Raw genomic sequence first — 24,159 nt, forward strand, 5'->3', positions numbered from 1 at the left:
GGGCATTTCCTGAGATGTATCTCAAATGAGTCATTGCTACTTAAAGAGTTTGATCACTTCTTGTTACAAAAGGGCACAGGGAGCCTGGAAATAGCTGCCGTTTTCTGAGCACTGTCTTGGTTACTTCGCTATTGCTGGAATGAGACACCACGAGCAAGGCGACATAGAGAAGGAAGAGTCTCTCGGGGGGCTTACCATTTCAGAGGGTTAGAGTTCATGACCATCATGGTGGCGAGTGTGGCAGCAGGCAGACGATGCTAGAGCAGTAGCTAAGAACTCGCCTCTTGATCCACATGCACAAGGCAGAAAACTAACCAGGAATGGTATAGACTTCTGAAACCATCGAAGCCCACACACAGTGACACACTTCCTCCAACAAGGCCACACCTCCTAGTCCTTCCCAAACAGTTACACCAACTGGGGACCAAGTGTTCAAACCTGAGCCTAAGGCAGCCATTGTCATTCAGATACCACGAGCACTTTCTTACACTAGGGTTGTGTTAATTCCTCATTGCTTTGCTGGGCTCTTGCACAAGGCTGACAAAGAAGCAGATCTTATTTTGTTGTTGATGTCGCTTATTGTCACTGTCCTGTTGCTATTTCCACTTTAAAAGATGGGGTGCTTCAGGGAAGCCAAAACACAGAGACATTAAATGATTACCTGCAGCCACCATCTGGAAGTGACAGAACCAGAGGTTAAATTTGCATATGACTGGCTCCACTTACCACTTTCCCAGGCAGTGGTTAGAACTTGGCAAGCTGTCCAGAAAGGAGAAGGAGTTAAGAAGAAATCAAATATGCCAAGGTGAAATTTACCCTACTTCACATTTCTCCCATCTAAAAATATCAAAAGTGAAGATACTTTTTAACATAGATGAGGCTAATTATAAGCACCGATTTTTTTTACCCTCACCCTAACCTTAAATCCAGGTTAGACCTTAAAATCAACATTCCATAAGCAAGGTTCTAAGGATTTGTGGTGAGCTTACCACATTTGTAACGTGATTCATTCTATTCTGAACATGGCACTCACTTTGGGCTCTGAAATATGTGTGTAGTTAGTTAGTTTTAGGTTTTGGGTTTTTTTACTCTTTTACTCTGGGAGGTGCTACCACCCAGCTCCCAAATAATCACACAGAGACTTATTCTTTCTTATGAATGCCCAGCCTTAGCTTGACTTATTTCTAGCCAGCTTTTCTTAACTTAAATTATCCCATCTACCTTTTGCCTCTGGGTTTTTACCTGTCTCTATTCTATTTACCTTTCTTTCCTTCCTACTCTGTGGCTGGCTGGGTGGCTGGGCGGCTGGGCGGCTGGGCGGCTGGCCCCTGGCATCTTCTTCTCCTTCTTTTCTCGCCCCCCTTCTCTTTTTTTCCTTCTATCTATTCTCTCTACCTGGCAGCCCCACCTATCCTTTCTCCTACCTAGCTTTGAGCCATTCAGCTCTCTAGTAGACCACTCTGGTATTTTAAGCAGGCAAAGTAACACAGCTTCACAGAGTTAAACAAATGTAAGATAAAAGAACACAACACATCTTTGCATTATTAAATATTCCACAGCATAAATGAATGTAACACATCCTCAACTAATATCTCACAACATATGTGCGTGTGTGTGTCTTGAAATGCCATTCTCCATTAAGAGACATCCTCGAGCTTTTTAAGCTTTATAGAGGGCCGATTCTCTGTCTCCTCTCAAGCATCCTTTTACCCACCTCCTTGTTTTCAGGATGGATGACGGTCGACTCTTGGACTACCTTATGAATCATGATGAGCTGATGGAAGAGAAAGTAGCTTTCTATATCCGAGACATCATGGAAGCTCTGCAGTACCTCCATAACTGCAGGGTGGCACACTTGGATATAAAGGTAATGCAAAATCAGCACCTGCTGCAGCAAAGTAGCAGAGTCTAACTTGAGGAATGTACATTTGTATTTTTTTTTCTTTTTCCTTGGTTTGGTTTTTGTGTTGTTGTTGTTTCAAGATAGGGTTTCTCTGGCCCTGGCCATCATGAAACTCGCTCTGTAGACCAGGATAACCTTGAACTCAGAGCTCTGCCTGCTTCTGCCTCCCAAGTTCTAAGATTAAAGTGTCTGCCACCACTGCTCAGAAAATTTTGTTTTTAATGAAAAGCTTCTGTTTTCTTAAAAGGCTATTTATTTTCTTGATTCATTACAAAGACAAAGGTTGGGTAAGACGGCGTGGCTATTCTGGAATAACACATGACTTGGTGGCAGAACACCTGCTCAGCATGCCTAAGGCCCTGGGTTGGAGCCTTAACACTAGGGTGGGGAAGCATAGGCTGGGTACAGGGACCTAAACGTTTAAGCCCAGCAGTCAGGAGGCAGAGACTGGTAGATCTCTGCAAGTTCCAGGCCAGCCAGAAATACACAGTTAGCGCTGTACCCCTCCCGCAAAGGCACAATTTTCACTGCCAAAGAACTTATCTAAAGTACCACCGACACTCAGAGCTTAGCGAATTCAATGCCATGCTTTGAAGCCTCCTTTGCCTTTGCATAGGGAATATCCCACATGCACAAGCTTACTGAAGAACAGCAGAATCCTAATTAGCTAACAGATTCCACCTGGTAGTCAGCAAAGACCTGATCTTGCCTCTTTTCTCCCTGCCTTCCTGGATTCCTGTAGCCTGAAAACTTGCTCATTGACCTCCGGATCCCAGTACCTCGAGTGAAGCTCATCGACTTGGAAGATGCTGTCCAGATCTCAGGCCACTTCCACATCCACCATCTGCTGGGGAATCCGGAATTCGCTGCCCCAGAAGTGATCCAAGGCATCCCCGTCTCCCTGAGTACAGACATCTGGAGCATCGGGGTTCTGACGTATGTCATGCTTAGTGGGGTCTCCCCCTTCTTAGATGAGAGCAAAGAGGAGACCTGTATCAATGTGTGCAGGGTGGACTTCAGCTTCCCTCACGAGTACTTCTGTGGTGTGAGCAACGCCGCCAGGGATTTCATCAACGTCATCTTACAGGAGGACTTCCGGAGGCGGCCCACAGCAGCCACGTGCCTGCAGCATCCGTGGCTGCAGCCCCACAACGGCAGCTACTCCAAGATCCCCCTGGACACCTCCCGCCTGGCCTGCTTCATAGAGCGCCGCAAGCACCAGAACGATGTGCGGCCCATTCCCAATGTCAAGAGTTACATCGTCAATAGGGTGAACCAAGGGACCTAGCCATCCCCCAGCCCCCGAGGTTTCACATAGAAGTGTGGTGTGAACCAAAGCAAGACTGAAAGTGTCTGTAAATAGCTGTGTTCATCATTTCACTCCATGTGGTTCTCTGGATTGAGAGGTGGTTCCCTTAAACCTTGTCTGTGGTTCCGCCGGGTCTGAGTGGCAGAAGAGTGACCCTAATCCCAGCGGCATTCCAGAAGGTTCTGCCGAAGAAGTAAACATGCAGAACTGCAGGAAGTATTAAAGAGAAAGGGCAAGGCTGACAAGATAGTAGCCAGTAGAAAATGTTAATTGTACATTCCAAAATGGGTGGCTGAGTGGGCAAGCCGTCCACCCCACTGTGAGGAAGATAGTCGGTTTCTGATTCGGTTGAAAATTTAAGCTAAAAGTTCTATTTAACAGAGATGTCAACTATTCTGCTTTAGATGGCTTAGATATAGTTTCTTAACAGGATACATATACATATACAGTATAATAGATCCCATTCAGGTTTCAGAGTTTTATAATATAGAGTTCTATATGAAATCAATCATAAGTAACTTTGAGTGCTCCCGTTAAGACAGTAATTTATTTACCGAAGCATTGCATTATTTTGACTAAGCACAATTAGACGACAAGTTTTTTAGAGCATTTTATAAATCTTGTATAGAAATCTTTTATCAGAACCTGTGTATTAAGAGAAAGCAATGTGACCCTTTTGAGATCTGTGAATGAGATATTTTCCCCCTCCATCATGGGTTGTTTGAGTAAGAGAGGTTCTGTTTATCGAAAGTTCCCCGTGAACTCTCTGATTGCTCAGAGTTCTTCCTGTGGGAAAGCCAGGAAATAAGTCCAAATCTAGTAAGAGTTGGGGGTTGTTTTTTATGTCCACACCAGGCCTGACGTAGGTAGATGGAAATCACGAGACCATACAAAAGGGCACATAGAAACTTCTCCTACAGCTCCTGTGCACCACGTAGCAGTTCTTTCTGGTCACACAGCTGTAGAATACGGTTTCCAGAAAGTTAGCTCGCTTTATTCCTAACCCTTCATGAAGCTTCGGGGTGCTTACCAAAAGGAGGCAGCCATATAAGCCTTTTAAAGGCTAGTCCTAAATCCTTTCTCAAGCCATGGAGCAAAGCCTGACCCAGCACTCTAACACAGCATGGGTTCTTAACTGGGATAGCAATACCTAACACCACACAGCCACCAATGTCTCTGGACTAAAAGGATTAACTGTATTCGAGGCCAATGCTGCTTTCTCCATACACGATTATTCACTGCCCGGTGTCCTCTGGAGGGAAAACAAATTAACCAGGGCACTTCATGGGTTTTGTTTTTGTTTTTTGTGTTTTTTTTTGTTGTTGTTGGAGGGGGTGGGGGAGTTTTTGTTATTTTGTGTTTGTACATGATCCACCCTTTGTTTTCTAGAGTGTGTTTTTAAAAATGCTTTTATGCAAATAATATTCTAAAAATATAACTCAAGTGTTTGTGTAAAGCAGGCTCCATGTCTCTCCTGCTAGAGGGATTGAGAAACAACACAAAGTGCAATCGGAGAATCTGGGGAGGGGAAGGAAGCTGCAAAATGGTTTTAACTATTTCAAGAAGAAATGATGGGAACAGTCTGAACATTTTATATAAAAACACGTATTCCCATGATGGAAATAGAGAATTAAAATATTCATCATTTCCCCATCCACCCCCATTGGTTTCAAAGCCAAATTACTCATCTCCCGCCATCCATTCCATCCCATCTCATCCGAGATTATAGAGTAATAAATTAGTGGGAAGCAAAAGCAATAAGTTTAGTTAGCACCTAGTATTTTGGGGATTAACCAAATATGTGGAAACCGACTCTGACTGTATAGTTTCCTGGTCTTCGGGCGGCCCTGGGTCATCAAGCCTCACTCCCACAGAGCTTGCTAACCCTCCACATTCTTCACCTAAACCATGATGTATACACACATATAAAAACATATGCTATGGTATTTAAAACATGCTTACTAAAGTCTTTATGATGAAGTGTAGCATGGAGGGAGGAAGGCCGGGGCCCAGAGGGCTTGTTGTGGGATAAAGTACAGCCTCTGAGGACTCCAGAGACCCAGAAAGTGACATGGCCAGGTCTGTTCTGTCCATTATGGCTGCCTTGAAAGAGGGGCTTCTTGTGGCGTCACTTCGGATTGTTATGACTGGCTGAGTTTCTGCTAGGGAGGAAAAGAGCCCAGGACAGTGATGTTCAGATGCCACAGGAAGGCCATATTGAACGCACGTTGTGAGGTGACAGAATGCTAGGCAGAGCCAAAGTTTTCACAGCACGCTGTGTCAGGGGTGGGGTGGTCCAGATGTGGAGCTGCATGGAGTCGTCTCGAGTACACAGGGAAGACAGGAAAGGATAGAGGGGCAGGCAAGTGTCAGAGAGGTCGTGAGAGAGGGGACACACTTTCTACAGTTTGAGGACTGAAATGAACAGGGAGGCCCCTAGCCACAAACGCACCTGGTCCTTCCAACAGGGAACAAGATGGTTTCTGCTCAAGAATTCTCCCTAACAAGCTGGGAATTAGGAACAATCCCATTGAGGGGGCTAGGAAATAAAGAAGAACCAGGAGCCCCACTCCTGCACCTGTTTTGGCAGGGTGGTTTGTTACTAAGAAGAGGGGAGAGGAGAGAAAATCTCCCACCCCTACCACCATCCCAGTTGTTCTTACTGAGTGAACTGCCAGCCCCCAGGTTCCTCGTTTGGCGTGTATTCATCATTTTTAGCTCCTTGGTTTTATGTTAAAAGGGTGAGGTACAGAGTGATGGGAAAGATCAGGGCCAACCCATGATCCCTGATGAGAAATCTAATAATGTTTTGAGCCTTTTACATTCGTTTCAAATGAAGCAGATTTCTCTCCACTTAGAACTGAATGTGGTAACAACTGCTTAAGAACAACTTCCTGATGTGTGATGTATCCTGCAGGTCTCTCTCAGCCACCGGCAACCTAAGTGGGGGTGGAGGAGGCCGAGGGGAAAGCTGGCCTCACAGCTTTGTGCTTTGCAAAGCCTTTACAGATAGTAGTGCCTTTCGGAGGGGCGGTGGGGAGTGAAGACGTCCGATTGCATTTGGATTTGTTGATGCTGCAGTATTTTTTCCTTGGGTTTAAGATATCTTTTAAGCGAAAACATCTGAATGTAGGGCGGGACCAGGTGTTTCTGAGTACTGATCTCAGCTATCCCAAATTTTGTTCTTTCTTGTTTCTGCCCCATGCTCCCATTGATAAGATGGAATTTGGGGAGGTGGAGAGAGAACATTCATCCCTTAAGAATGTTGAGGAAGATGTCCTAGCTGACACATCTAAAAATATTTTTGATTTCCTTAAAGTGCTACACACTGCCAGTGGTAGAATTTTATTGACAATACTTTGAACATTCCAGTTTCCCACAGTCTTATCTTCAGATACCATTTACAAACTCACGAGGTTAAATGCTGTAGATTGCTTTTTATTGGAAGTTCCAGGTGCTCCTCGCCTACACGTTATTTAGTCTCATTTTATAATCTCCACCCTTTAAGAGCTTATCTACAGAAAAGGATTAGGAGAGCTGCCGAGGACATTAAGGTCCATAAGCTGTTTTCTCCAGTATTTCTTATGGTAGACATGAGAATCTGATGCCTTCCAAGACAGCCAGCCCTTCCCTCTCTTCCCAAGCTATATATGAAGAACCCAAACAGTTACTTTCCTCACCAGGAGGGCAGACATGAGGATCGAACACCCTCCCATGTCCCAATTCGTTTCTTTAGAGTCTCACAAGAATCTTCTAGAAAAGGCAAGTGGTTTGCAAGGGGGTAGAGGGAAGACGGATGGGACTTAGAGAAAGAGAGCTTTGGCTCTGGTCTTTCGAGACTAATCTTCTTTCGTTCCCAAATGTCCATTCCTGGGAGTCACTCGTTGCTTTCTTTTTTCATGCCTATCTGGAAGAACTTGGAAAAAATTAATCTATGAGAATATGAGGGATAAAATATGATACAAAGTAAACAGTGGTTATTTTTCTGTGTTAAATGAAACTCTCTCCTCTAGTCCCAAGAGAGGGGAAATACACTGAACACAAAGGGTCTCTGTAGTAGGCATGGTACCCACACATCACGTCCTACGGCAGCCCATGGATTGTACTGGGTGAGTTTTGAGGAATGTAGACCGTGCTCCTTTCTTGCCTGGGTAACATTCCAATGGAGTCTGGATGAGGCAAGCATATACAAGCTTTCAAGAGATTTATTTGTAAAAAGCACCTCATGAGTTTTCTTTGCTATTTAAAAACCTAAATACCTTTAGGGGAGGAATTATTAGAGCTAGGATAGGCTAAAGGCAAAGCTCACATAGAGTCCACCAACAGAAAAGAAGGTACTATGATAGTTATTTTCTGAAAACCGCAAGGCTCTCATTGTCTCATTAATTCTAAAGAGCTCAGAGGGGCTGGAATTTGTCCAGAGACTTAGATGCTTTGATAGGAAATGTTTTTCATGAAAAATCTATATGGAAATAGAGTACAGAAATATTATATGGCCACATTTTTTATGAAAGACATTTTCTCTTATTTTTTAATATAGGTTGAAGTTATAGGAGAATACAGTCATTCTACTACAGTGCTTTAATCTTTAAGAGATATTAACTAAAAGCCTAAAATTAGCGCTCCCAGGCTATTGTCTTTTCTTATCAGTCTGTTTGTTAAGAAATCCCAAACTGTGGTCAGGTTTCGTTTTTATCCAAATGACCAACCTAACAGTTTAGTCAGATAAACCTCCTTCCACGAACAGGGAAGAGCAAGAAAACATGTAAATAGCAAGTCTTGGAATTCCTGAGAATTAATTTAACCAAGCCAATTTGCCAGTCCAGGGATAGGAGGTTTTCCCACTTCCATCAAGAACTAAGTTTGAATTCTGGAGTCCCTGGAGACCGTTACTGTGACCTCAAAGACTGTGGCTATGAACCTGAAGTTAACAAAGCATTTGTCTTCTCCTACTAACTTAAGCCATAACTATCACCTCTGTGTTCAATTTCTTTTGTTTTTATTTTTTTTTACCCATGGTGCTTTTACTTCTGTTTCTGCCAAACTTCAGACTACTGTGAGGAAGTAAATAAAACTGGAAGAGGGACAAACAGGAAGACTGTGAAAAACTAAACACACCCTTGAGAATGCTATTTATGCAGAGAACAGCAGCAGTTAAGGGCAAACTGTTGGCAAATATGAATATATGTACATCTGTACATGTATATAGTGTATAATATGTATGTATATGTGATTGCTCATATGCAGAAATCTATCCATTTGCAGGCAGCCCAGGCGGGTCAGTTTTTCTACTGGAAAACCATTTAGGACCATTCAAAACCATTAGGGATAATACATGGAGAATTCTATTCACATGGGAACTATTTTGATGTCTTTCGAAGTCCATATGGCCAAACGAACAAATTATGAAACACATTGGGACCATTATTTATGTGATTCTGTTTACTCAGAATTCTATATGTGAATTCTTGTGTGTGTGTGTGTGTGTGTGTGTGTGTGTGGTTTGTTTCTGTTTTTTTATTTTTGCTGTTGTTGTTTTGAGGCAAGGTCCCTCTGTGTAGTCCTGGCTGTCCTGGAACTCACTCTGTAGACCAGGCTGGCCAGAGACCTTCCTGCCTCTGCCTCCCAAGTGCTGAGATTAAAGGCATACGCCATCATGCCCAACCTATATTTGAATTTTAATATCTGATTTGCAAACCGTGCCCATACTTCATGGTTTTGAGTGATCCCTTCCCCCAAAGTCTTCTGAGAATTTGTGGTGGGTTCCTCTGGCCATTCAGCTAAAAGGCCTTATTCATAAGCGGACAGGTTTCCCCATAGGGACCATTACACATATACATATAAGTACCTACTTCCACCAGGCTTGTGACAGTTGACTCAAAATCACTCCGCAGTATTGGTAAATAGCTCTATGTTTTCAAGGTGCAGAAGAATTCCACAGCCTTAATTATTTCAGTGTCTTGCTGGTCTGCCTTAAGTGTATCTTCTGGGGTTTGGGGTTTTGGTTGTTTTATTATTTTAAATCTTCCTGCAGTTGTTCATTTTGTATGCACACAATGTTGTTTTGTAAAGGTAGGTTGTAAATATTTTATTTGTAAGTCAGGATCCCTTCCGTGTAATGTTGTAAAGTGCCGACCTGCTGTCTTGTTATGATTACTGCAGTACACGTTATAAGTTGTGGATGAAGTTTCAAAATGTACATTTCACATGTTATGCATTCCTATAAATATAATATACTCAAGATACTATTTTTAGTTTCCTCCCCCTAAAAATCTTACCGCATCTATTTCTATGCACGTGTGTGTTTGAGCCATGGTATGTGTGTGTGTGTGTGTGTTTGAGCCATGGTGTGTGTGTGTGAAGACAATCTGTAGGAGCTGATTCTTTCCACCATGTGGGTCCAGGAGATGGAACTCGGGTCATCAGGCTTGGTAACAAGTCCCTTCGCCCACCGAGCCAGCTCACTGGCTCTTGACTTTTTTTTTTCTAACTAAAACTCCTGTCTTTTGCCCCCTGCACCCCCATGCATAATTTTTCTTTCTCTTCCTCTCAAATATTTGAAAGCTTTTGGCAAACTTAAAAAAAAAAAATCCCGTTAGTGGACCAGAAAACCAGAAAGATTGCCCAACAGACAACAACGCTTGTTGCCAAGCCTGAGAACCCGAGTTTGATCCACAGGACTGCACAGTGAAGGAGAGAATGGCCTCCCGCTGGATCACACAGGTTTATGCCTGCTGGCAGGAGTCCAACCATCTGGGAGGACCCACACACACCTGATCAGGCTTTCAAAGGCTTCCGGTGCCGCACAGGTGGGGAGGAGGTGACGCTACGGTTCTGTCAATTAGCAGCACCCAAAGGTGAAACATGCTTTGATTTGGCAATAAGAACACAATGTTTTAATATTTGAAGTCTATTTAATCAAGGCTTTACTGCCCTCGACAGTTGTTTCTCAAGTCGAAACTATGCGTTTTACAAATGTGATGGTGAACGCCATTAATCCCAGCACTCAGGAGACAGAGAAGGCAGACGGACCTCTGTGAGTTTGAGGCCAGTCTGGTCTACATAGTAAAGTGTAGTTCAGTTGAGACTACACAGGGAAACCTTGTTTCACACACAAAACAAACACAGGAATATATAGATTTTCACACTGGCAGTTCAGCAAAATCTCTTTAGAAAAAACGAAGACTACAGAAATTAAATCTCAGAATTGGTTTCGTAAGTACCATTGGGGGTATTTTCATTAAAATAAGACAAATATAGTCAAGGAATTTTTATATTATTATACTATAATTATTATTTATTATTATTATTATTATTTTTGACAGAGTCTCACTAGTCACTCAGGTCAGCCTTGAACTTGCAATCTTCCTGCTTCGGGTTCTTAAGTAGCTAGGGCTACAGGACTGCACCACCATAGCCAGCGAAGGGATTTGTAAACCAATTATGTTTGGGTTTTTGAACTGCCCAACATTATTCTTCCAGAGAGCCTGGCACTGCCAGTTCATCCTTCCTAACCCCCTTGCCATCCTTCTTTATCCTGAGTGCTTCAGATGGTGTAAGGGTTGAATAAGCAGTTTCTCTGCCAGCACCAGAGTGTACAATTTTATACAAAAATATACTGCTTTATATTTAGTTCTATGTGCAAACTTCTGTGCAACTCTCCCACGCCAGCTGTTGTGAAGTTAATTCAAGAAGAGTCACAAGCACTGTCATAGCGAACTTTTCTGGAAGAGTTTAGGGAAGTGGTGGCTAACAACGATAATTGCTATAATACTTATGGTAAGAGAAACGCTAAGCTTAAAAACATAAATTAAAAAAATTAAAAAACCAGCAGGGCCTACAGACTCCCTTAGGAGAAGCTGAGCATCAATCCAGCACAGCGCCCCAACCAGCAAGCAGCTAGCACAAGCACAGACCCCTGCAGTCCAGGCCGGAAAGGGCGGCGGAAAAGGCGGGGCTTCTGGGTGACGTCACGGACCCCGAGCGGCTGGGCTTCCAGAGCGAACTGAGCGCGCGGGAATGGCGGACGCCAGCGAAGCTCTGGGCCTCTTGGTCACCGAGCTGTACGACGTGCAGGCTTTCAAGTTCGGGAGCTTTGTGCTCAAGAGCGGGCTCACCTCCCCGGTCTACATCGACCTGCGGGGCATCGTGTCCCGCCCGCGACTCCTCAGTCAGGTGCCAGCCCCGAGGGACAGGATGGCTCCGGGTGGCGGGAAAGGAGAACGGGAGATGAAGGGTGTGACCGGAGTTGGGGGACGAGGGAGAACCCACGGACCAGACAGGCAGACCCACCCTCCTGCTGGTCTGGAGAGTCAGTGGAGGAGCACGGAAGCCGGCAGCCGTCGGTCGGGCTCTTGGGGACCTTGTTCTTGACCGACCCGTGCGACACGTGCTTTGCGGGAGTCGGAAAATGCTGTGGGGCTCTGACAGGCGGAGAAGTTCTTGAGTGAGTTCTGTGTACCTAACCCCAGAAAGTGAGAATGGGGGGGGGGGAGGGCGGGCGGGTGGAGAAGCTGCCGAAGGATTCAATTTAGTAGTATATGGCCAGTAGCAAGAAATTAAAGGCACATGGTGGATGCCAGGAGGGCAGATTTTTTATTTAATGTATTTATTTGGTTACTAGGGGTAAACTGCACACGTTAGAGTTTTCTGACCGGGTGCTTCTCAAACCATGAGTGGGTTATATATGAGTCGCTGCAACGTCGGCGGTCAAATAATGCATTTCTAGCGTAACAAGCTGCCTGCTGATCTGCAGATGTCACTCTGAGTAGACGGGTGGAAGTGTTGCTACTCACTTCGTGTGAAGATTGAGTACCGTGAAGACTATTACGTTTATTTATTGCATGTGTGTGCGCGGGCGTGCACGTGCCGTGGTACTCTTGTGAGGGTCAGAAACAACTTGCAGGAGTGTGTTCTCTCCCTGTGTCGTGAGGGCTGAAAGATTAAATTCAGGTGGTCGGGCTAGGCAGAAAACAGCTGTACTGGATGAGTCCATTTGCCTACCCGGATTGTTAAGATAGCACTGAGGAGCTGGAGGCAGTCCTGGAACTCTGTAGACCAGGCTCGGCTCAAAATCACAGAGGCCCATCCGTCTGTCTCTGCTTTCTGAGTGCTGGGATTAAAGGCATGCACCACCACTGCCCCGCCATTCAGGAATCTTGAAATGGTGTGTCTCATTGGTGCAGAGAAACTGTTTTACTGAGAACTTTCTCATGAACATTTTAAGTTTAAAAGAAGTTTATGTGTATAGGTGTTCTCGGTATGTTCGCCCCCCAGAAAAGTAATAGATTGTATGCATGCTTCTAACTTCCTAACAATAAGTGATAATTGATGTACTCATAAACAGTAGGAGGAAAATGATATTTATCTGACTAAAAGAGAAATTTCCAAAATTTCTTCTTATACTCTGATTGCAGACTTATGTTTTAGGTATTTGCCCAAACAAATGATAGTGCCAGAGAATCTCTAGCGGACTTAAACAGACTTAAGATCGTGAGTTGTTGTTTTAACTTGGTATGCTTAAATTTCAATTAAGCCAGGCAGTGGCACATGCCTTTAATCCCAGCACTTGGGAGGCAGAGTTAGGCAGATCTCTGTGAGTTCAAGGCCAGCCTGGTCTACATAGTGAGTCCAGGACAGCCAGGACTGTTTCACAGAGAAACCCTGTCTTGAAAAACAAAACAAGAACAAAAAATTTCAATTAATGTAAATATAAATCAGTTTAGTTTCATGTATAGAAGCATGACAGATCAGTAAAAGCTCACAGGAGGAAATATGTATTGCATATTATTGCATGTAATAATTCTGTGTACATAGTGAAATTTTGGGGGGAAAAGCATTAAATTTCCAGTTTTCATAATCTATCTAGCATTTGTGTGTATACCTGTGTGTCAGTGGGGTTGTGAGTAACCAGGCCAGGTGTGAACTACCCACACCTGCCGCCTTCCCACATTTATTACAGGTAATGATGAAAACATTCTCGATATCTTCTGGATTTTAGTACTAGAAACACTTTGCAACTTAAAAATGATGACAGATTTTTAAAAACACAAGAAAGAAGCTAGGCATGGGGTGGTACCTGCCCATAATCCCAGCACGTGGGAGGTTGAGGCAGGGAAATCAACTTGTGTTTAGGTCCAGTTTTGATTTGAGAATCTACAAAACACACAGCTGCCCGTTCCCCCAAGAGTAAGTGATGGATAGCATAAGAATAAAATGTTCTGCAAAGCTAACTTGGTTTATGAACAGCTCTAAGATAGTGTTGGATGGGAGTATGCATTCTGAAATTAAGACATTGTTGATTTGGTCGGGTGTGGTGGCGCTTGAGTTTAATACCAGCTCTTGGGAGGCAGAGGCAGACTGCTCTCTGAGATGGAGGCCAGCTTGGTCCATACAGTGAGTCCAGGACAGCCAGAGCTGCACAGAGAAACCCTGTCTTGAAATCCCCTCCCCCATATGAATGGTTTATGTAGAAAAGATAAAATGTATTTCACGCTGTAGGCTCTATACTTAGGAAAGTGTTCATTGAAGGCTTCTTTCAGAAAATAGAACCAGCCGTGCTTCTAGAGAGTCAAGGCAAAATGGGAGTCTGGGAAGTGTCCTTGTTCTTCGGGTCAGCCACGTCACGTTGCCCCCAGAGGTTGTCACATTGCCCCCAGAGGTCGCCCTGAATCTAGCTGAATGGGTTCATGTTTATGTTTGCATGCCAGGTTTCGAGATTATTGTGATGGGTCTAAATCAGTTGCTTAATATCTTCTCTCCTGAGCTAAGATACTCAGTGAATTGTTATAATTAGTCTACTTATATTTTAGGATTTGATTAAAAAAAAAACTCCCTGGGGGCTTTATTTCCATCTCTATTGTTAGGCTATCGCACAGCTCAAATAGCATTCTTAGTAAGAGTGGAAGTTTGTATGTTCTCTGTTGTCATGCTGCTATGTGCACATATAGCATTCTAAGTAGTAGTAATAATGGGAAGTTTGTGTTCCTTTCTTTTACAGGTTGCAGACATTTTATTCCAAACGGCAAAAAATGCAGAGATCAGTTTTGACAGTGTGTGTGGAGTTCCTTACACAGCGTTGCCACTAGCTACAGTTATCTGTTCAACCAATCAGATTCCCATGCTCATCAGAAGGAAGGAAACAAAGGATTATGGTAAAAGGAAAATAGCATAAGCCTCAAGTTAATGTGTAACCTGCTAGGGTTTTGTTCTCTTTCGGCCCTGGTGATTCCTAGAGCTTCTCAGAGGCCTGATGAGCTGTTGAGTTGTTGACGTGCTCCAGATGTCCTTCCTGTAGTAATTCTCAAATGCTTTGTGTTGACTAGGGAGGAGAGAGAGAGTGCTTGGTGAACCCTGACCTTTGTATTGGCCCTTCCCTCATCAGCAAAATGTTGTAAGAACACATACTTCTAGGTATATTTATATTTAAATGCATGCAGTCGTGAAGAAGATTACCCTTAGGAAACTCAGACCCCTTGGGAACATATTTTTTGTTGGGGTCCATAATAGTAGAGTATCAAGTAGTTTACTTTAAAATCTGAAAAATCAACCTAAAAATATCAGAACTGGAGTTGATACTTAATGATATTCAAAAATTAATGGGATTTTTGCTTGTTTATATTGATTTGGTAATTGTTAGTTTTAAAAGAGATCTTTTAAGATAAACTGTAGTATCTGGGATTTGCTTCTAAAATTGTGAGAGTTAAGAGAGATAGCTTAACAGGTAGAGGAGCCTGCAGCTAACTGGTGACCTGAGTATGGGCGCTGGGTCCCATGCAGCAAGGACAGAACCACTGCTGCAGGTCTTGACCTCCACACATGTGCCCCACACAGCATTGTGAGGGGAGGAATGAGGGTGTAGTTATTAGCCATGGGTTAAGTGGTGACTTTCTGATTCTATTTTAAAGCTAAAAATAAATTAACTGCCCATGAGGAATGTATGTTTCCTCCTGTGTTCACAAAACTACAAGTATTCTGTCTTATGTCAGTCTTAGACTTAGTGAAACCTGCCATTTGTCAAGAAAGGGTGAGAAGAAATGGGATTGATGAAAAAAAGATTCCCATGCTTATTTTGTTTCAAAATAATAGGGAGTAGAAAATATAAAATTGAGTGTCAAAAATGAACATGAAGCCAAGAGCCTGAGTTACTTAACAATTTGTGGGTTATAGTGGGACTTAAGGGTAGAGAAGTCTCATCATATAATTGTGGTTATGGTGTCCAAAAAGTGGTGAAATGTTTCCCATCTGAATTAGTTTGAATGTTTTGCCTGTGTGAGTGTATGTGTGCCGCATGCATATAATGCCAGCAGAGGCTAAATGGGAGTATTAGATCCCCTGGAACCGCAGTTACAAATAGTTGTGAACAGTTGTGTGGGTACTGGGAACTGAACCAGGTTCTCTGTAAGAGCAGTCTGTGTTCTTAACCACTGGGCCATCTCCTGGGCCCCTATTTTGTTTGTTTGAGGCAGGGTTTCACCAGACGCACGCCACACACACCCCCACACACCCATCCCTGGCTGACCGTGTGCTGATGGTAAGGCTCTAGCAGCCCTCCAGAGTACGAACATAATAGGCGTGTGCCACACCTGGCTTTAAATTGCCAGTTGATCATGAGTGATAAACTTGTAATCAATATTGATGGGAAAGAATGATTTTTATTGATGATACTGACTTATTCTCTTTTTCATTATAAGTGGTCTTTAAGAAATTCCTCGTTCAGAAAAATTAGTTTATTTACATTGTAAGATAAATTGTCAGTTTTACTGTAACATTCTCTATAGAGTTGGTAATTTGGAGATACAGAGGATACTGAATGAAGCAGTGTGGCACATTGAAAAATCAACAGAAAGTAGTTTCAAAGTAAATGATCATAAATCAGATTTAAAGAATCTTAACTCTTTGTAAGTACACCGTAAGCGTAGGCCCAGATATGTCTTGAGATAGCTGAAACATTTTATATATTTCTTTCAACTGAAGCTTTTCTGTTTTAGGTACCAAGCGTCTTGTAGAAGGAGAGATTAATCCAGGGCAAACCTGCCTGATCATTGAGGATGTCGTTACCAGTGGGGCCAGTGTTTTGGAAACTGTTGAAGTTCTTCAGAAGGAGGGCCTGAAGGTGACTGACGCCATTGTGCTGCTAGACCGTGAGCAGGGCGGCAAGGACAAGCTGCAGGCTCGCGGGATCCGTCTCCACTCTGTGTGCACATTGTCTGAAATGCTGGAGATTCTCGAGCAGCAGAAAAAAATCGATGCCGAGATGGTTGGGAGCGTGAAGAGGTTCATTCAGGAGAATGTTTTCGCAGCAGCCAATCAGAATGGCGTTCCCCCTCCTGAGAAGAAAGCATGCAAAGAACTCAGCTTTGGTGCTCGAGCAGAGCTGCCCGGGGTCCACCCGCTTGCCTCAAAACTTCTCAGGCTTATGCAGAAGAAGGAGAGCAATCTGTGTCTGTCTGCTGATGTATCAGAGGCCAGAGAGCTGCTGCAGCTAGCAGATACCTTGGGCCCCAGCATCTGCATGCTCAAAACTCACGTTGATATTCTGAATGATTTTACTCTGGATGTAATGGAGGAGTTGGCGGCTCTGGCAAAGCGCCATGACTTTTTAATATTTGAAGACAGGAAGTTCGCTGATATAGGAAACACAGTAAAAAAGCAGTATGAAGGTAAGTGTGTTCAGAAATCCAGTATAGACTGGCCACGGGGGAGAACGCGAATTGGCTCTGGAGAGTCAGCAACGGAGCAAGCTGGCAAAGGTGCAGTGGAATCCAGGCAGTGAGGTGACACCTTCAACATTGTTTCTTTCCCTCTCTCGGCTGTGTTCTCCTTTCTGCTTTCTCTGTTGACTTGTTTCTCAGGCAGGGAATTTCACTCTACCTCTGGGTGTAAACCTCCAGTATTAGCTGCCCCGGGGAATACTCCTGCAAGGACAAGGTTCAGTTCTTTTTAGCCATCTTGGACTGAGATCCCTGTCAGTTCCCTTTAAATAAAAAAAAAGAACTGGGCGAACTGCTGTCAGACGGATATGTGTGAGTTCTGGGCAGGCAAAACAAGATTTGGCCTTGCTAAAAAATTGCCAATATAGGAAAGGATGGAAAAGTAGTAATATTTTTTGCAGCATAAAGTGTTAGTACACTTTTATTTTTCAGATATCAGACAGGCAGAGCAGCTTATGGCTTGGGAAATGCTTAATCCTATACCTGCTCTTAAAAACAGGCTGGCCGGGCTGGAGAGATGGCTCAGAGGTTAAGAGCACTGACTGCTCTTCCAGAGATCCTGAGTTCAATTCCCAGCAACCACATGATGGCTCACAACCATCTGTAATGAGACCTGGCGCCCTCTTCTGGTGTATGAGCATAAATGGAATTTTGTATACGTAATCTTTTTTTGGGGGGGGGGTGTTTCGAGACAGGGTTTCTCTGTGGTTTTGGAGCCTGTCTTGGAACTAGCTCTTGTAGACCAGGCTGGTCTCGAACTCACAGAGATCCGCCTGCCTCTGCCTCCCAAGTGCTGGGATTAAAGGTGTGTGCCACCACCGCCCGGCACTACATAATAAATCTTTAAAAAAAAGAAAAACAGGCTGGCCAATGGTGGCACACACCTTTCATCCCAGCACTCAGGAGTCTGAGTTCGAGGCCAGCCTGGTCTATAGCGCGAGTTCTAGGACAGGCTCCAAAGCTGCACAGAGAAACCCTGTCTCAAAACAAAAAATGTGTGCAGTTGCCTCTTAAGATTGGAAAAGCCAAGGAACCTGTAGAGGGTAAAGTTGCTGAGAAATCTCTCTAGGGTGAAAATTTCATCTTCAAGAGAATTTGAGGATGTCACTATGCTTGTACTCTGGGAATGTCTGTCTTCATAGAACTCCTTCTAATGGCATAAGCCTTAGTCACAAGCTTCAATCTACAAAGAATAAACAGCCCATCAGCATTCCTGATAAACCAAGGACAGCAGCAAGAATTTTTCCTGACCCCTCACCCAGCTGTCCGCTGCACAGGAGCCACAGATGGGCCCACTGATAAAGTACTTAAAAGTAGTCAACTCTTTACCTTTTATAGTGGGTTGGGCAAAGGGTTGTAGATTTATGTTTGAAAATTAGCAAATAGCTTTGTTTGGTTGGCTTGTTTTTTGAGACGGGTTTTCTTTGTAATAGTCTTGGCTGTCTTGGAACTCCCTTTGTAGATCAGGCTGGCCTCGAGTTCAGAGAGATTCACCTGCCTCTGCCTCCTGCCTGGCTAAGAAATTTAACTAGCAATTACTTCATTTTTGTCCTTTCAATTACAGCAAATATCTTTATTCCTTCTTAGGTGGCATCTTTAAAATAGCTTCCTGGGCAGATGTAGTAAATGCCCATGTGGTACCAGGCTCAGGCGTTGTGAAAGGCTTGCAGGAAGTGGGCCTACCTTTACATCGAGCATGCCTGCTTATTGCAGAAATGAGCTCTGCCGGCTCCTTGGCCACTGGGAACTACACCAAAGCAGCAGTAAGTGACGGTGTGGGGTGAGTGGAGAGCGCGTCTGAGTGCTGCATGTTCTAGGGCAAGAGAAGACCCTCATTGAAGGTCTAACCTCTCATGCCCACCTCCTCAATTCAGCTATTCTTAGTTTCTTAACATCAGTTGGATTGAACTCTTTGATCTTGTAGCGGGTGAAGGGTTTGAATTGTACTACAGACAGTTGAGACATCTCTACCTGTGCTTGTCTTTTCATCTTGAGGCAGAATTGAAGATGGTTGAATTGTAAATTGCTCTTCCCATTTTCCTATGGTAATTTTATAGTTCTATAGTCATCTAGAAAGTAGATAAATGGGGCTGGAGAGATGGCTCAGAGGTTAAGAGCATTGCCTGCTCTTCCAAAGGTCCTGAGTTCAATTCCCAGCAACCACATTGTGGCTCACAACCATCTGTAATGGGGTCTGGTGCCCTCTTCTGGTCTACAGGCATACACACAGAATATTGTATACATAATAAATATTTTTTTAAAAAAGTAGATAAGTGATATTTATAGTTGAAGGAACACAGTAACACTTTGATTACATGTACAGTATATTCCTGGTACCAACAGAAGCCAGTAGAGGGCATTAAATTCCCTGGAACTGAAGAGGCAGGTGGTTATGATCCACCGTGTGGGTGCTGAGAATGGAGTGTGGGTCCCCCAGAAGAGCAGCAACCAGAACTCTTAACTGCTGAGCCATTGATCCAGCCCCCTATGGTAAAAAACCACCCTCAATAAGTACTGGCTTCCCAGGTCTTAAAAGGTCTGGGAGTGAGGTCTGTCTCAAGAACAAGCTGTCCCTTGCTGGTGGTAATAGCTGGCGGCAAGGCTGACATTGTGAGAGTCTCAGGCAATGACCAATCAGAAAGCCAGACCTGCTGTACCTGTGAGCAAATGGTATGGGAATGAGGAGGCCAGTGAAGAGCAGGGGCTAAAGAAGGAAAGTGCTGGAAGGGCGTTGCTTAGGAAGAAATAGCTACATCTTCAAGAGCTATGGTGAAACACACCTCGTATCCTTGGAAGCAGGTGAATCTCCAGGCAGTTTACACCTAAGAATTACAGCATCTTGTTTGATGCATATACTGTGGAAGTTCTGCTCTTTTCAAGTGTGGTTTGTTGGAGGGGAGGGGTCATCTCTAGGACCTTTTACGTGGGCTGATTTTTCTGTTACTGTGTTCTTGTAATACTGCCTATTACATCCCGTGTAGGTTGGGATGGCTGAGGAGCACTGTGGATTTGTGATTGGTTTTATATCCGGCTCCCGAGTGAGCATGAAACCAGAGTTTCTTCACTTTACCCCCGGGGTTCAATTAGAAACAGGAGGTAAGTGTGCTCACTAGTTATGGCGAGTAAAGCGCTATGCTGTGATGGTGTTGTCTTAGTCTAGAACAATGAGCGAGCCCTTTGGCCTGTACTGTATTTGTAAGACATCTTGCAGTTTAATTTTAGAAAGTTACTTGGCCCTGGAACTTGAAGAGAGCTGCCTAACTCTGCCTCCAAGTGCTTTAACTAAAGGCATGTGCCACCATGCTGACCAGAAACCTGGTATTTTAGGTTAGCATTTCCTAGTTGGTGCTCTGAGTATGCTGCCTGTTCTGTGTTCCAAAACGTCTGGAAAACCTTGTCTAAACAGACGATTGTCGGCAGCTAGGGTGTAAGGGCTGGATGTAATTCTCAGAGTGTGTGCTTAGCTGCCATGAGGCTATGGGCTTAGTTTCCAGCACCTCACCCCTGCCTGTCAACAAAAAGTGTAACCGTACTGTAGGACACAGTATATGGGTTTAGTTTTGAAGGAGGTATAGGGGGGTAGCTCAGCTGGTAGAGTGCTTGCCTAGCTCACACCTCATAAACCAGCTCTGGTGCTTGTTTCCTAGTTACAAATGGAACATGACATCAAAACCTTCTGTTGTAAGTGCATGTAGTTTACCACCAGGGGGCGTATTTTTATGTCTGTTGAGTATTTCTAGGAATTCCTTCTACATCATTTTAGATAGTATTTAACACATTAGGGAAAAGCACTACCTTTTGCTTTGAGTTAAACACTCATAGAAAGTCAGAAGAAAGCCAGTGAATGCAGATGCATGCACTTGACATCTGTGGAGCAGATAGCCCGCCACAGAGTAAGTGACCTTGGAAGTCAACAACTCAGAACTTTAAAGATTTGCATTCTCAACCCTTCCATTCTAGTATCAGGTATCTTTATACAGGCCACTCACCTTTTTTGTTTTAGACAGGATCTCTTTATCTGGGACTAAGTGTGCACTACCACACCCTCTGAGTGTGTAGACCACTAGTCCCAGCTGACTAACTAGGCAGCTCCAGTCCCAACACTGTAAACTATTTTTTAAATTAAATGCATAATTTTACTGTTTGTGAAACAGTTTTACTTCAGTCAATAGGGAGCAGCACCCTTGGCGGGAAAAATAGTAAAGCCGGCTAAACTAATCTCTTCCGGATCTGTGGAGTGGAGAGATGATAGTGCTGCCCTTTAGTCAGCGGGAGAGGCATTGAGATGGCGTGCAGTGTTGATTTAGCACAGCGCCTCACGAAGCCAGCCGCAGTTGACTGCTGTGTCAGCGCCTGCGAGTATTTCACCAGATCACATGTTAGCATAGGCTTTTGGAATCAAAAGCATTAAAACCCATTTAACGTAACATTTCTAGAACAACAGAAATTAATAAATCTAATCAGGGATTAGGGTTTATCAGGTATGGTGGCAAATGCTTTCAATACCAGCACTAGGATTTCTGAGTTCAGTGCCAGCTTGATTTACTTTGTCTCCAAAAGCAAAGGATTAGGGTCTGAGAACTTGGGATTGTAGCAGAAAGGGTTATGAATAGTAAGGTGTATGATAGTAAATGTTCTCTGGAGTTACCTTAATATTTCGGACTGACCCAGTGAGTCCCATTACCTCCTGAGTTTGCATTATGGTAAATGTTTTTTGTTTCTCTTCAGGGGATCACCTCGGCCAACAGTACAATAGTCCTCAAGAAGTGATTGGCAAACGGGGTTCTGATGTCATCATTGTAGGCCGGGGAATACTTGCAGCGTCTAACCGGCTGGAAGCAGCTGAGGTGTACAGAAAGGCTGCCTGGGAAGCTTATTTGGGTAGGCTTGCTGTTTAATGAGAAGATGCTGAAGACGACCGGTGTTCTCAAAGCAACAGTGCCTTACGGTGCTCGGGGTTCTGCACAGAGCCAATGAGAGACAGACTCTGGAACTATCATATCATGGTCTTTACATGTATCACTGCCTTGGTACTGTAATAAGCTCTTTGTAAAGCTTGCTTTCGTCGAGACTGCTATTTGTTGGGCAGCCACCACCTTTCTGATTCCCTTTCAGTCACATCTAATTGTTGTGTGTTGTTTTTTTGGGGGGCCTGCCACCCAGCTCCCAAATAAATCACACATGGAGGGTTATTCTTAGTTATGAACGCCCGGTCTTAGCTTGTTTCTTGCTAGCTTTTCTTAAAGCTTCTGGGCTTGTATCTTCTCTTATTCTGTATACCTTTCTTTCCTCCTTACTCGCTGGGTGCCCGGCCCCCAATGTCTTCTATTTACACTCTGCCTGCCAGCCCTGCCTACCCTTGCTCCTGCCTTGCTATTGGCCATTCATCTCTTTATTAGGACCATTAGGTGTTTTAGACCGGCACAGTAACACAGCTTCACAGAGTGAAACAAAAGTTAGACACCTGGAAATAGTCCCCAACATCTAATGTCAGCCACTTACCTCGTTCAGTACCATGGAGCAGGAGTTTTGGCTCATCCTTCTCAGCGGTCAGTGTAGAAAGCCCAGTTTCCTCTGCATCTGGATGGCAGACTGCTGCATCTAGGCATAGTAGTACCAGTTCCCTACCGTCATTAATGTGGACTGGAGGTTCAATGTTGCTCTTCTAGAGGGTCAGCATTTGGTTCCCAGCACCCACGTGGTGGCTCACAACCATCTGTAACTCCACTTCCAGGAGATCCAATTTCCCCTTGCTTCAGCTCCACATAAATGTATAAAAACTTTTCTTTAAATTAGTCTTTGCCAGTGCTAAAAGGGAGAATTTTTAGTACAGGAGTGTGCCCATTGCAGATGGCCTGCCCCGGATAAACTTGAGTCTTTTCCCCCTTTGGTTCACTTTTTTTTAAAATATTTATCTATGTATTATGTATACAATATTCTGTCTTGTGTGTCTGCCTGCAGGCCAGAAGAGGGCATCAGATCTCATTTCAGATGGTTGTGAGCCACCATGTGGTTGCTGGGAATTGAACTCAGGACCTGTGGAAGAACAGGCAATGTTCTTAACCACTGAACCATCTCTCCAGCCCTTGGTTTACATTCTTAATGAGCAAAGCACCATCACCATGGTTTCTGCCCTCCACACATCTTCTGCGGGGCCTTAAGTTCTTATTCCTGCCAGAAGGAAAGATCTGTTAGCATTCAGCAGGTAGCTGTGTGTATACAGTCCAGACTGGAGCATACTGGTGTGTATCAGATGGAATGGTAAGTTTGTATGCTAACCATGTAGCCTGCTAACTTGCTTACACAGCGCCCTGTAGTCTACACATTCATAAAAAGATTAGCCACCACACCTCACTCAGCAAGTATGCACCCTCCAGTAAAGTGGAGTCAGGACAGCTGAAGCAGCAAGCGCTTGAAGGAGGTCTGATTGCAGCATGATCCCATCAAGAAAGGCATAAGGCAGGAGAGTGAGAGCCATGGATCTCAGGGTAAATTTGCACTAATGCCTGGAAAATGCTAAGAAAACGTCCATTCTAGGTGTTAGCTTACTCTGTCTCCCGACATCTGGTGGTTCCAGGAGGCCAAAGGGATCCTTTCAGAGTTAAGGTGCAAGCCTAAATTGAGGTCCTGACGTTTCACGTCCACACTTACGCACGGTTCCAGAGCGATCTTTCAGTTCATTCCTAGGGAAGCAGGTCTTCAGGAAAGAGGTCAGAGGGAAAATACACATTAGCATAATGCATTAAAGCCTTGCGGTATACTCGTCAGCATTTTGGGAAATAGGAAGCATAAGGTTCTTTTTGTTTGGGTTTTTTTTTTTTTTAAAGAATTATGTGTACAGTATTCTGTCTGCATGTATGCCTGCAGGCCAGAAGACAAGAGGGCACCAGATCTCATTACAGATGGTTGTGAACCACCATGTGGTTGCTGGGAATCGAACTCAGGACCTTTGGAAGAGCAGGCAGTGCTCTTAACTGCTGAGCCATCTCTCCAGCCCACATAAGGTCCTCTTGAGAACACTGACGTCCTGGGTCGATCCACCCACTAAACTAACTACAGTACTGTTGGGGGTTGTGGACCCCCAGACCCCGAATTCCCTGTGAGCAGCTTGTCTTTCCTATGCTTGCAGCTGCTCTGAGCACGAGACCTTGATGGCAGGCTGGTGGGGCTGCAGCTGAAAGATCGAGAGCTGGGGCATGGAGAGCCCTATATAAGCTTCCCCTGAGCACAATAAA

The 24,159-nt window shown here is 44.1% G+C and overlaps 2 protein-coding genes across 12 annotated transcripts in view; both read left to right on the forward strand.

The window, feature by feature from the left end:
* Kalrn (kalirin RhoGEF kinase) overlaps positions 1-9,533 on the forward strand; it is a 615,547-nt gene extending 606,014 nt beyond the window's left edge. For 10 of the 11 annotated variants that reach the window (XM_057764996.1, XM_057764997.1, XM_057765000.1 and 7 more), the window contains 2 exons: positions 1,729-1,867; positions 2,646-9,462. In XM_057764996.1, the coding sequence (XP_057620979.1) occupies positions 1,729-1,867; positions 2,646-3,191 (685 nt within the window). In that variant the 3' untranslated portion in view covers positions 3,192-9,462. Of the gene's footprint in view, positions 1-1,728; positions 1,868-2,645 lie in introns of all 11 variants that reach the window. The other variant, XM_057765018.1, reaches the window with a different exon arrangement.
* A 1,671-nt stretch (positions 9,534-11,204) lies between these two features.
* On the forward strand, positions 11,205-24,159 carry Umps (uridine monophosphate synthetase). The gene is made up of 6 exons (XM_057766171.1): positions 11,205-11,387; positions 14,212-14,365; positions 16,202-16,873; positions 18,512-18,687; positions 19,906-20,020; positions 21,653-24,159. Exons 1-6 carry the CDS (start codon positions 11,232-11,234, stop codon positions 21,820-21,822), a joined length of 1,443 nt encoding a protein of 480 aa, XP_057622154.1. The 5' UTR covers positions 11,205-11,231; the 3' UTR covers positions 21,823-24,159.

This window comes from Chionomys nivalis, chromosome 3 (genome assembly GCF_950005125.1).
Source record: "Chionomys nivalis chromosome 3, mChiNiv1.1, whole genome shotgun sequence".
Taxonomy (NCBI): domain Eukaryota; kingdom Metazoa; phylum Chordata; class Mammalia; order Rodentia; family Cricetidae; genus Chionomys; species Chionomys nivalis.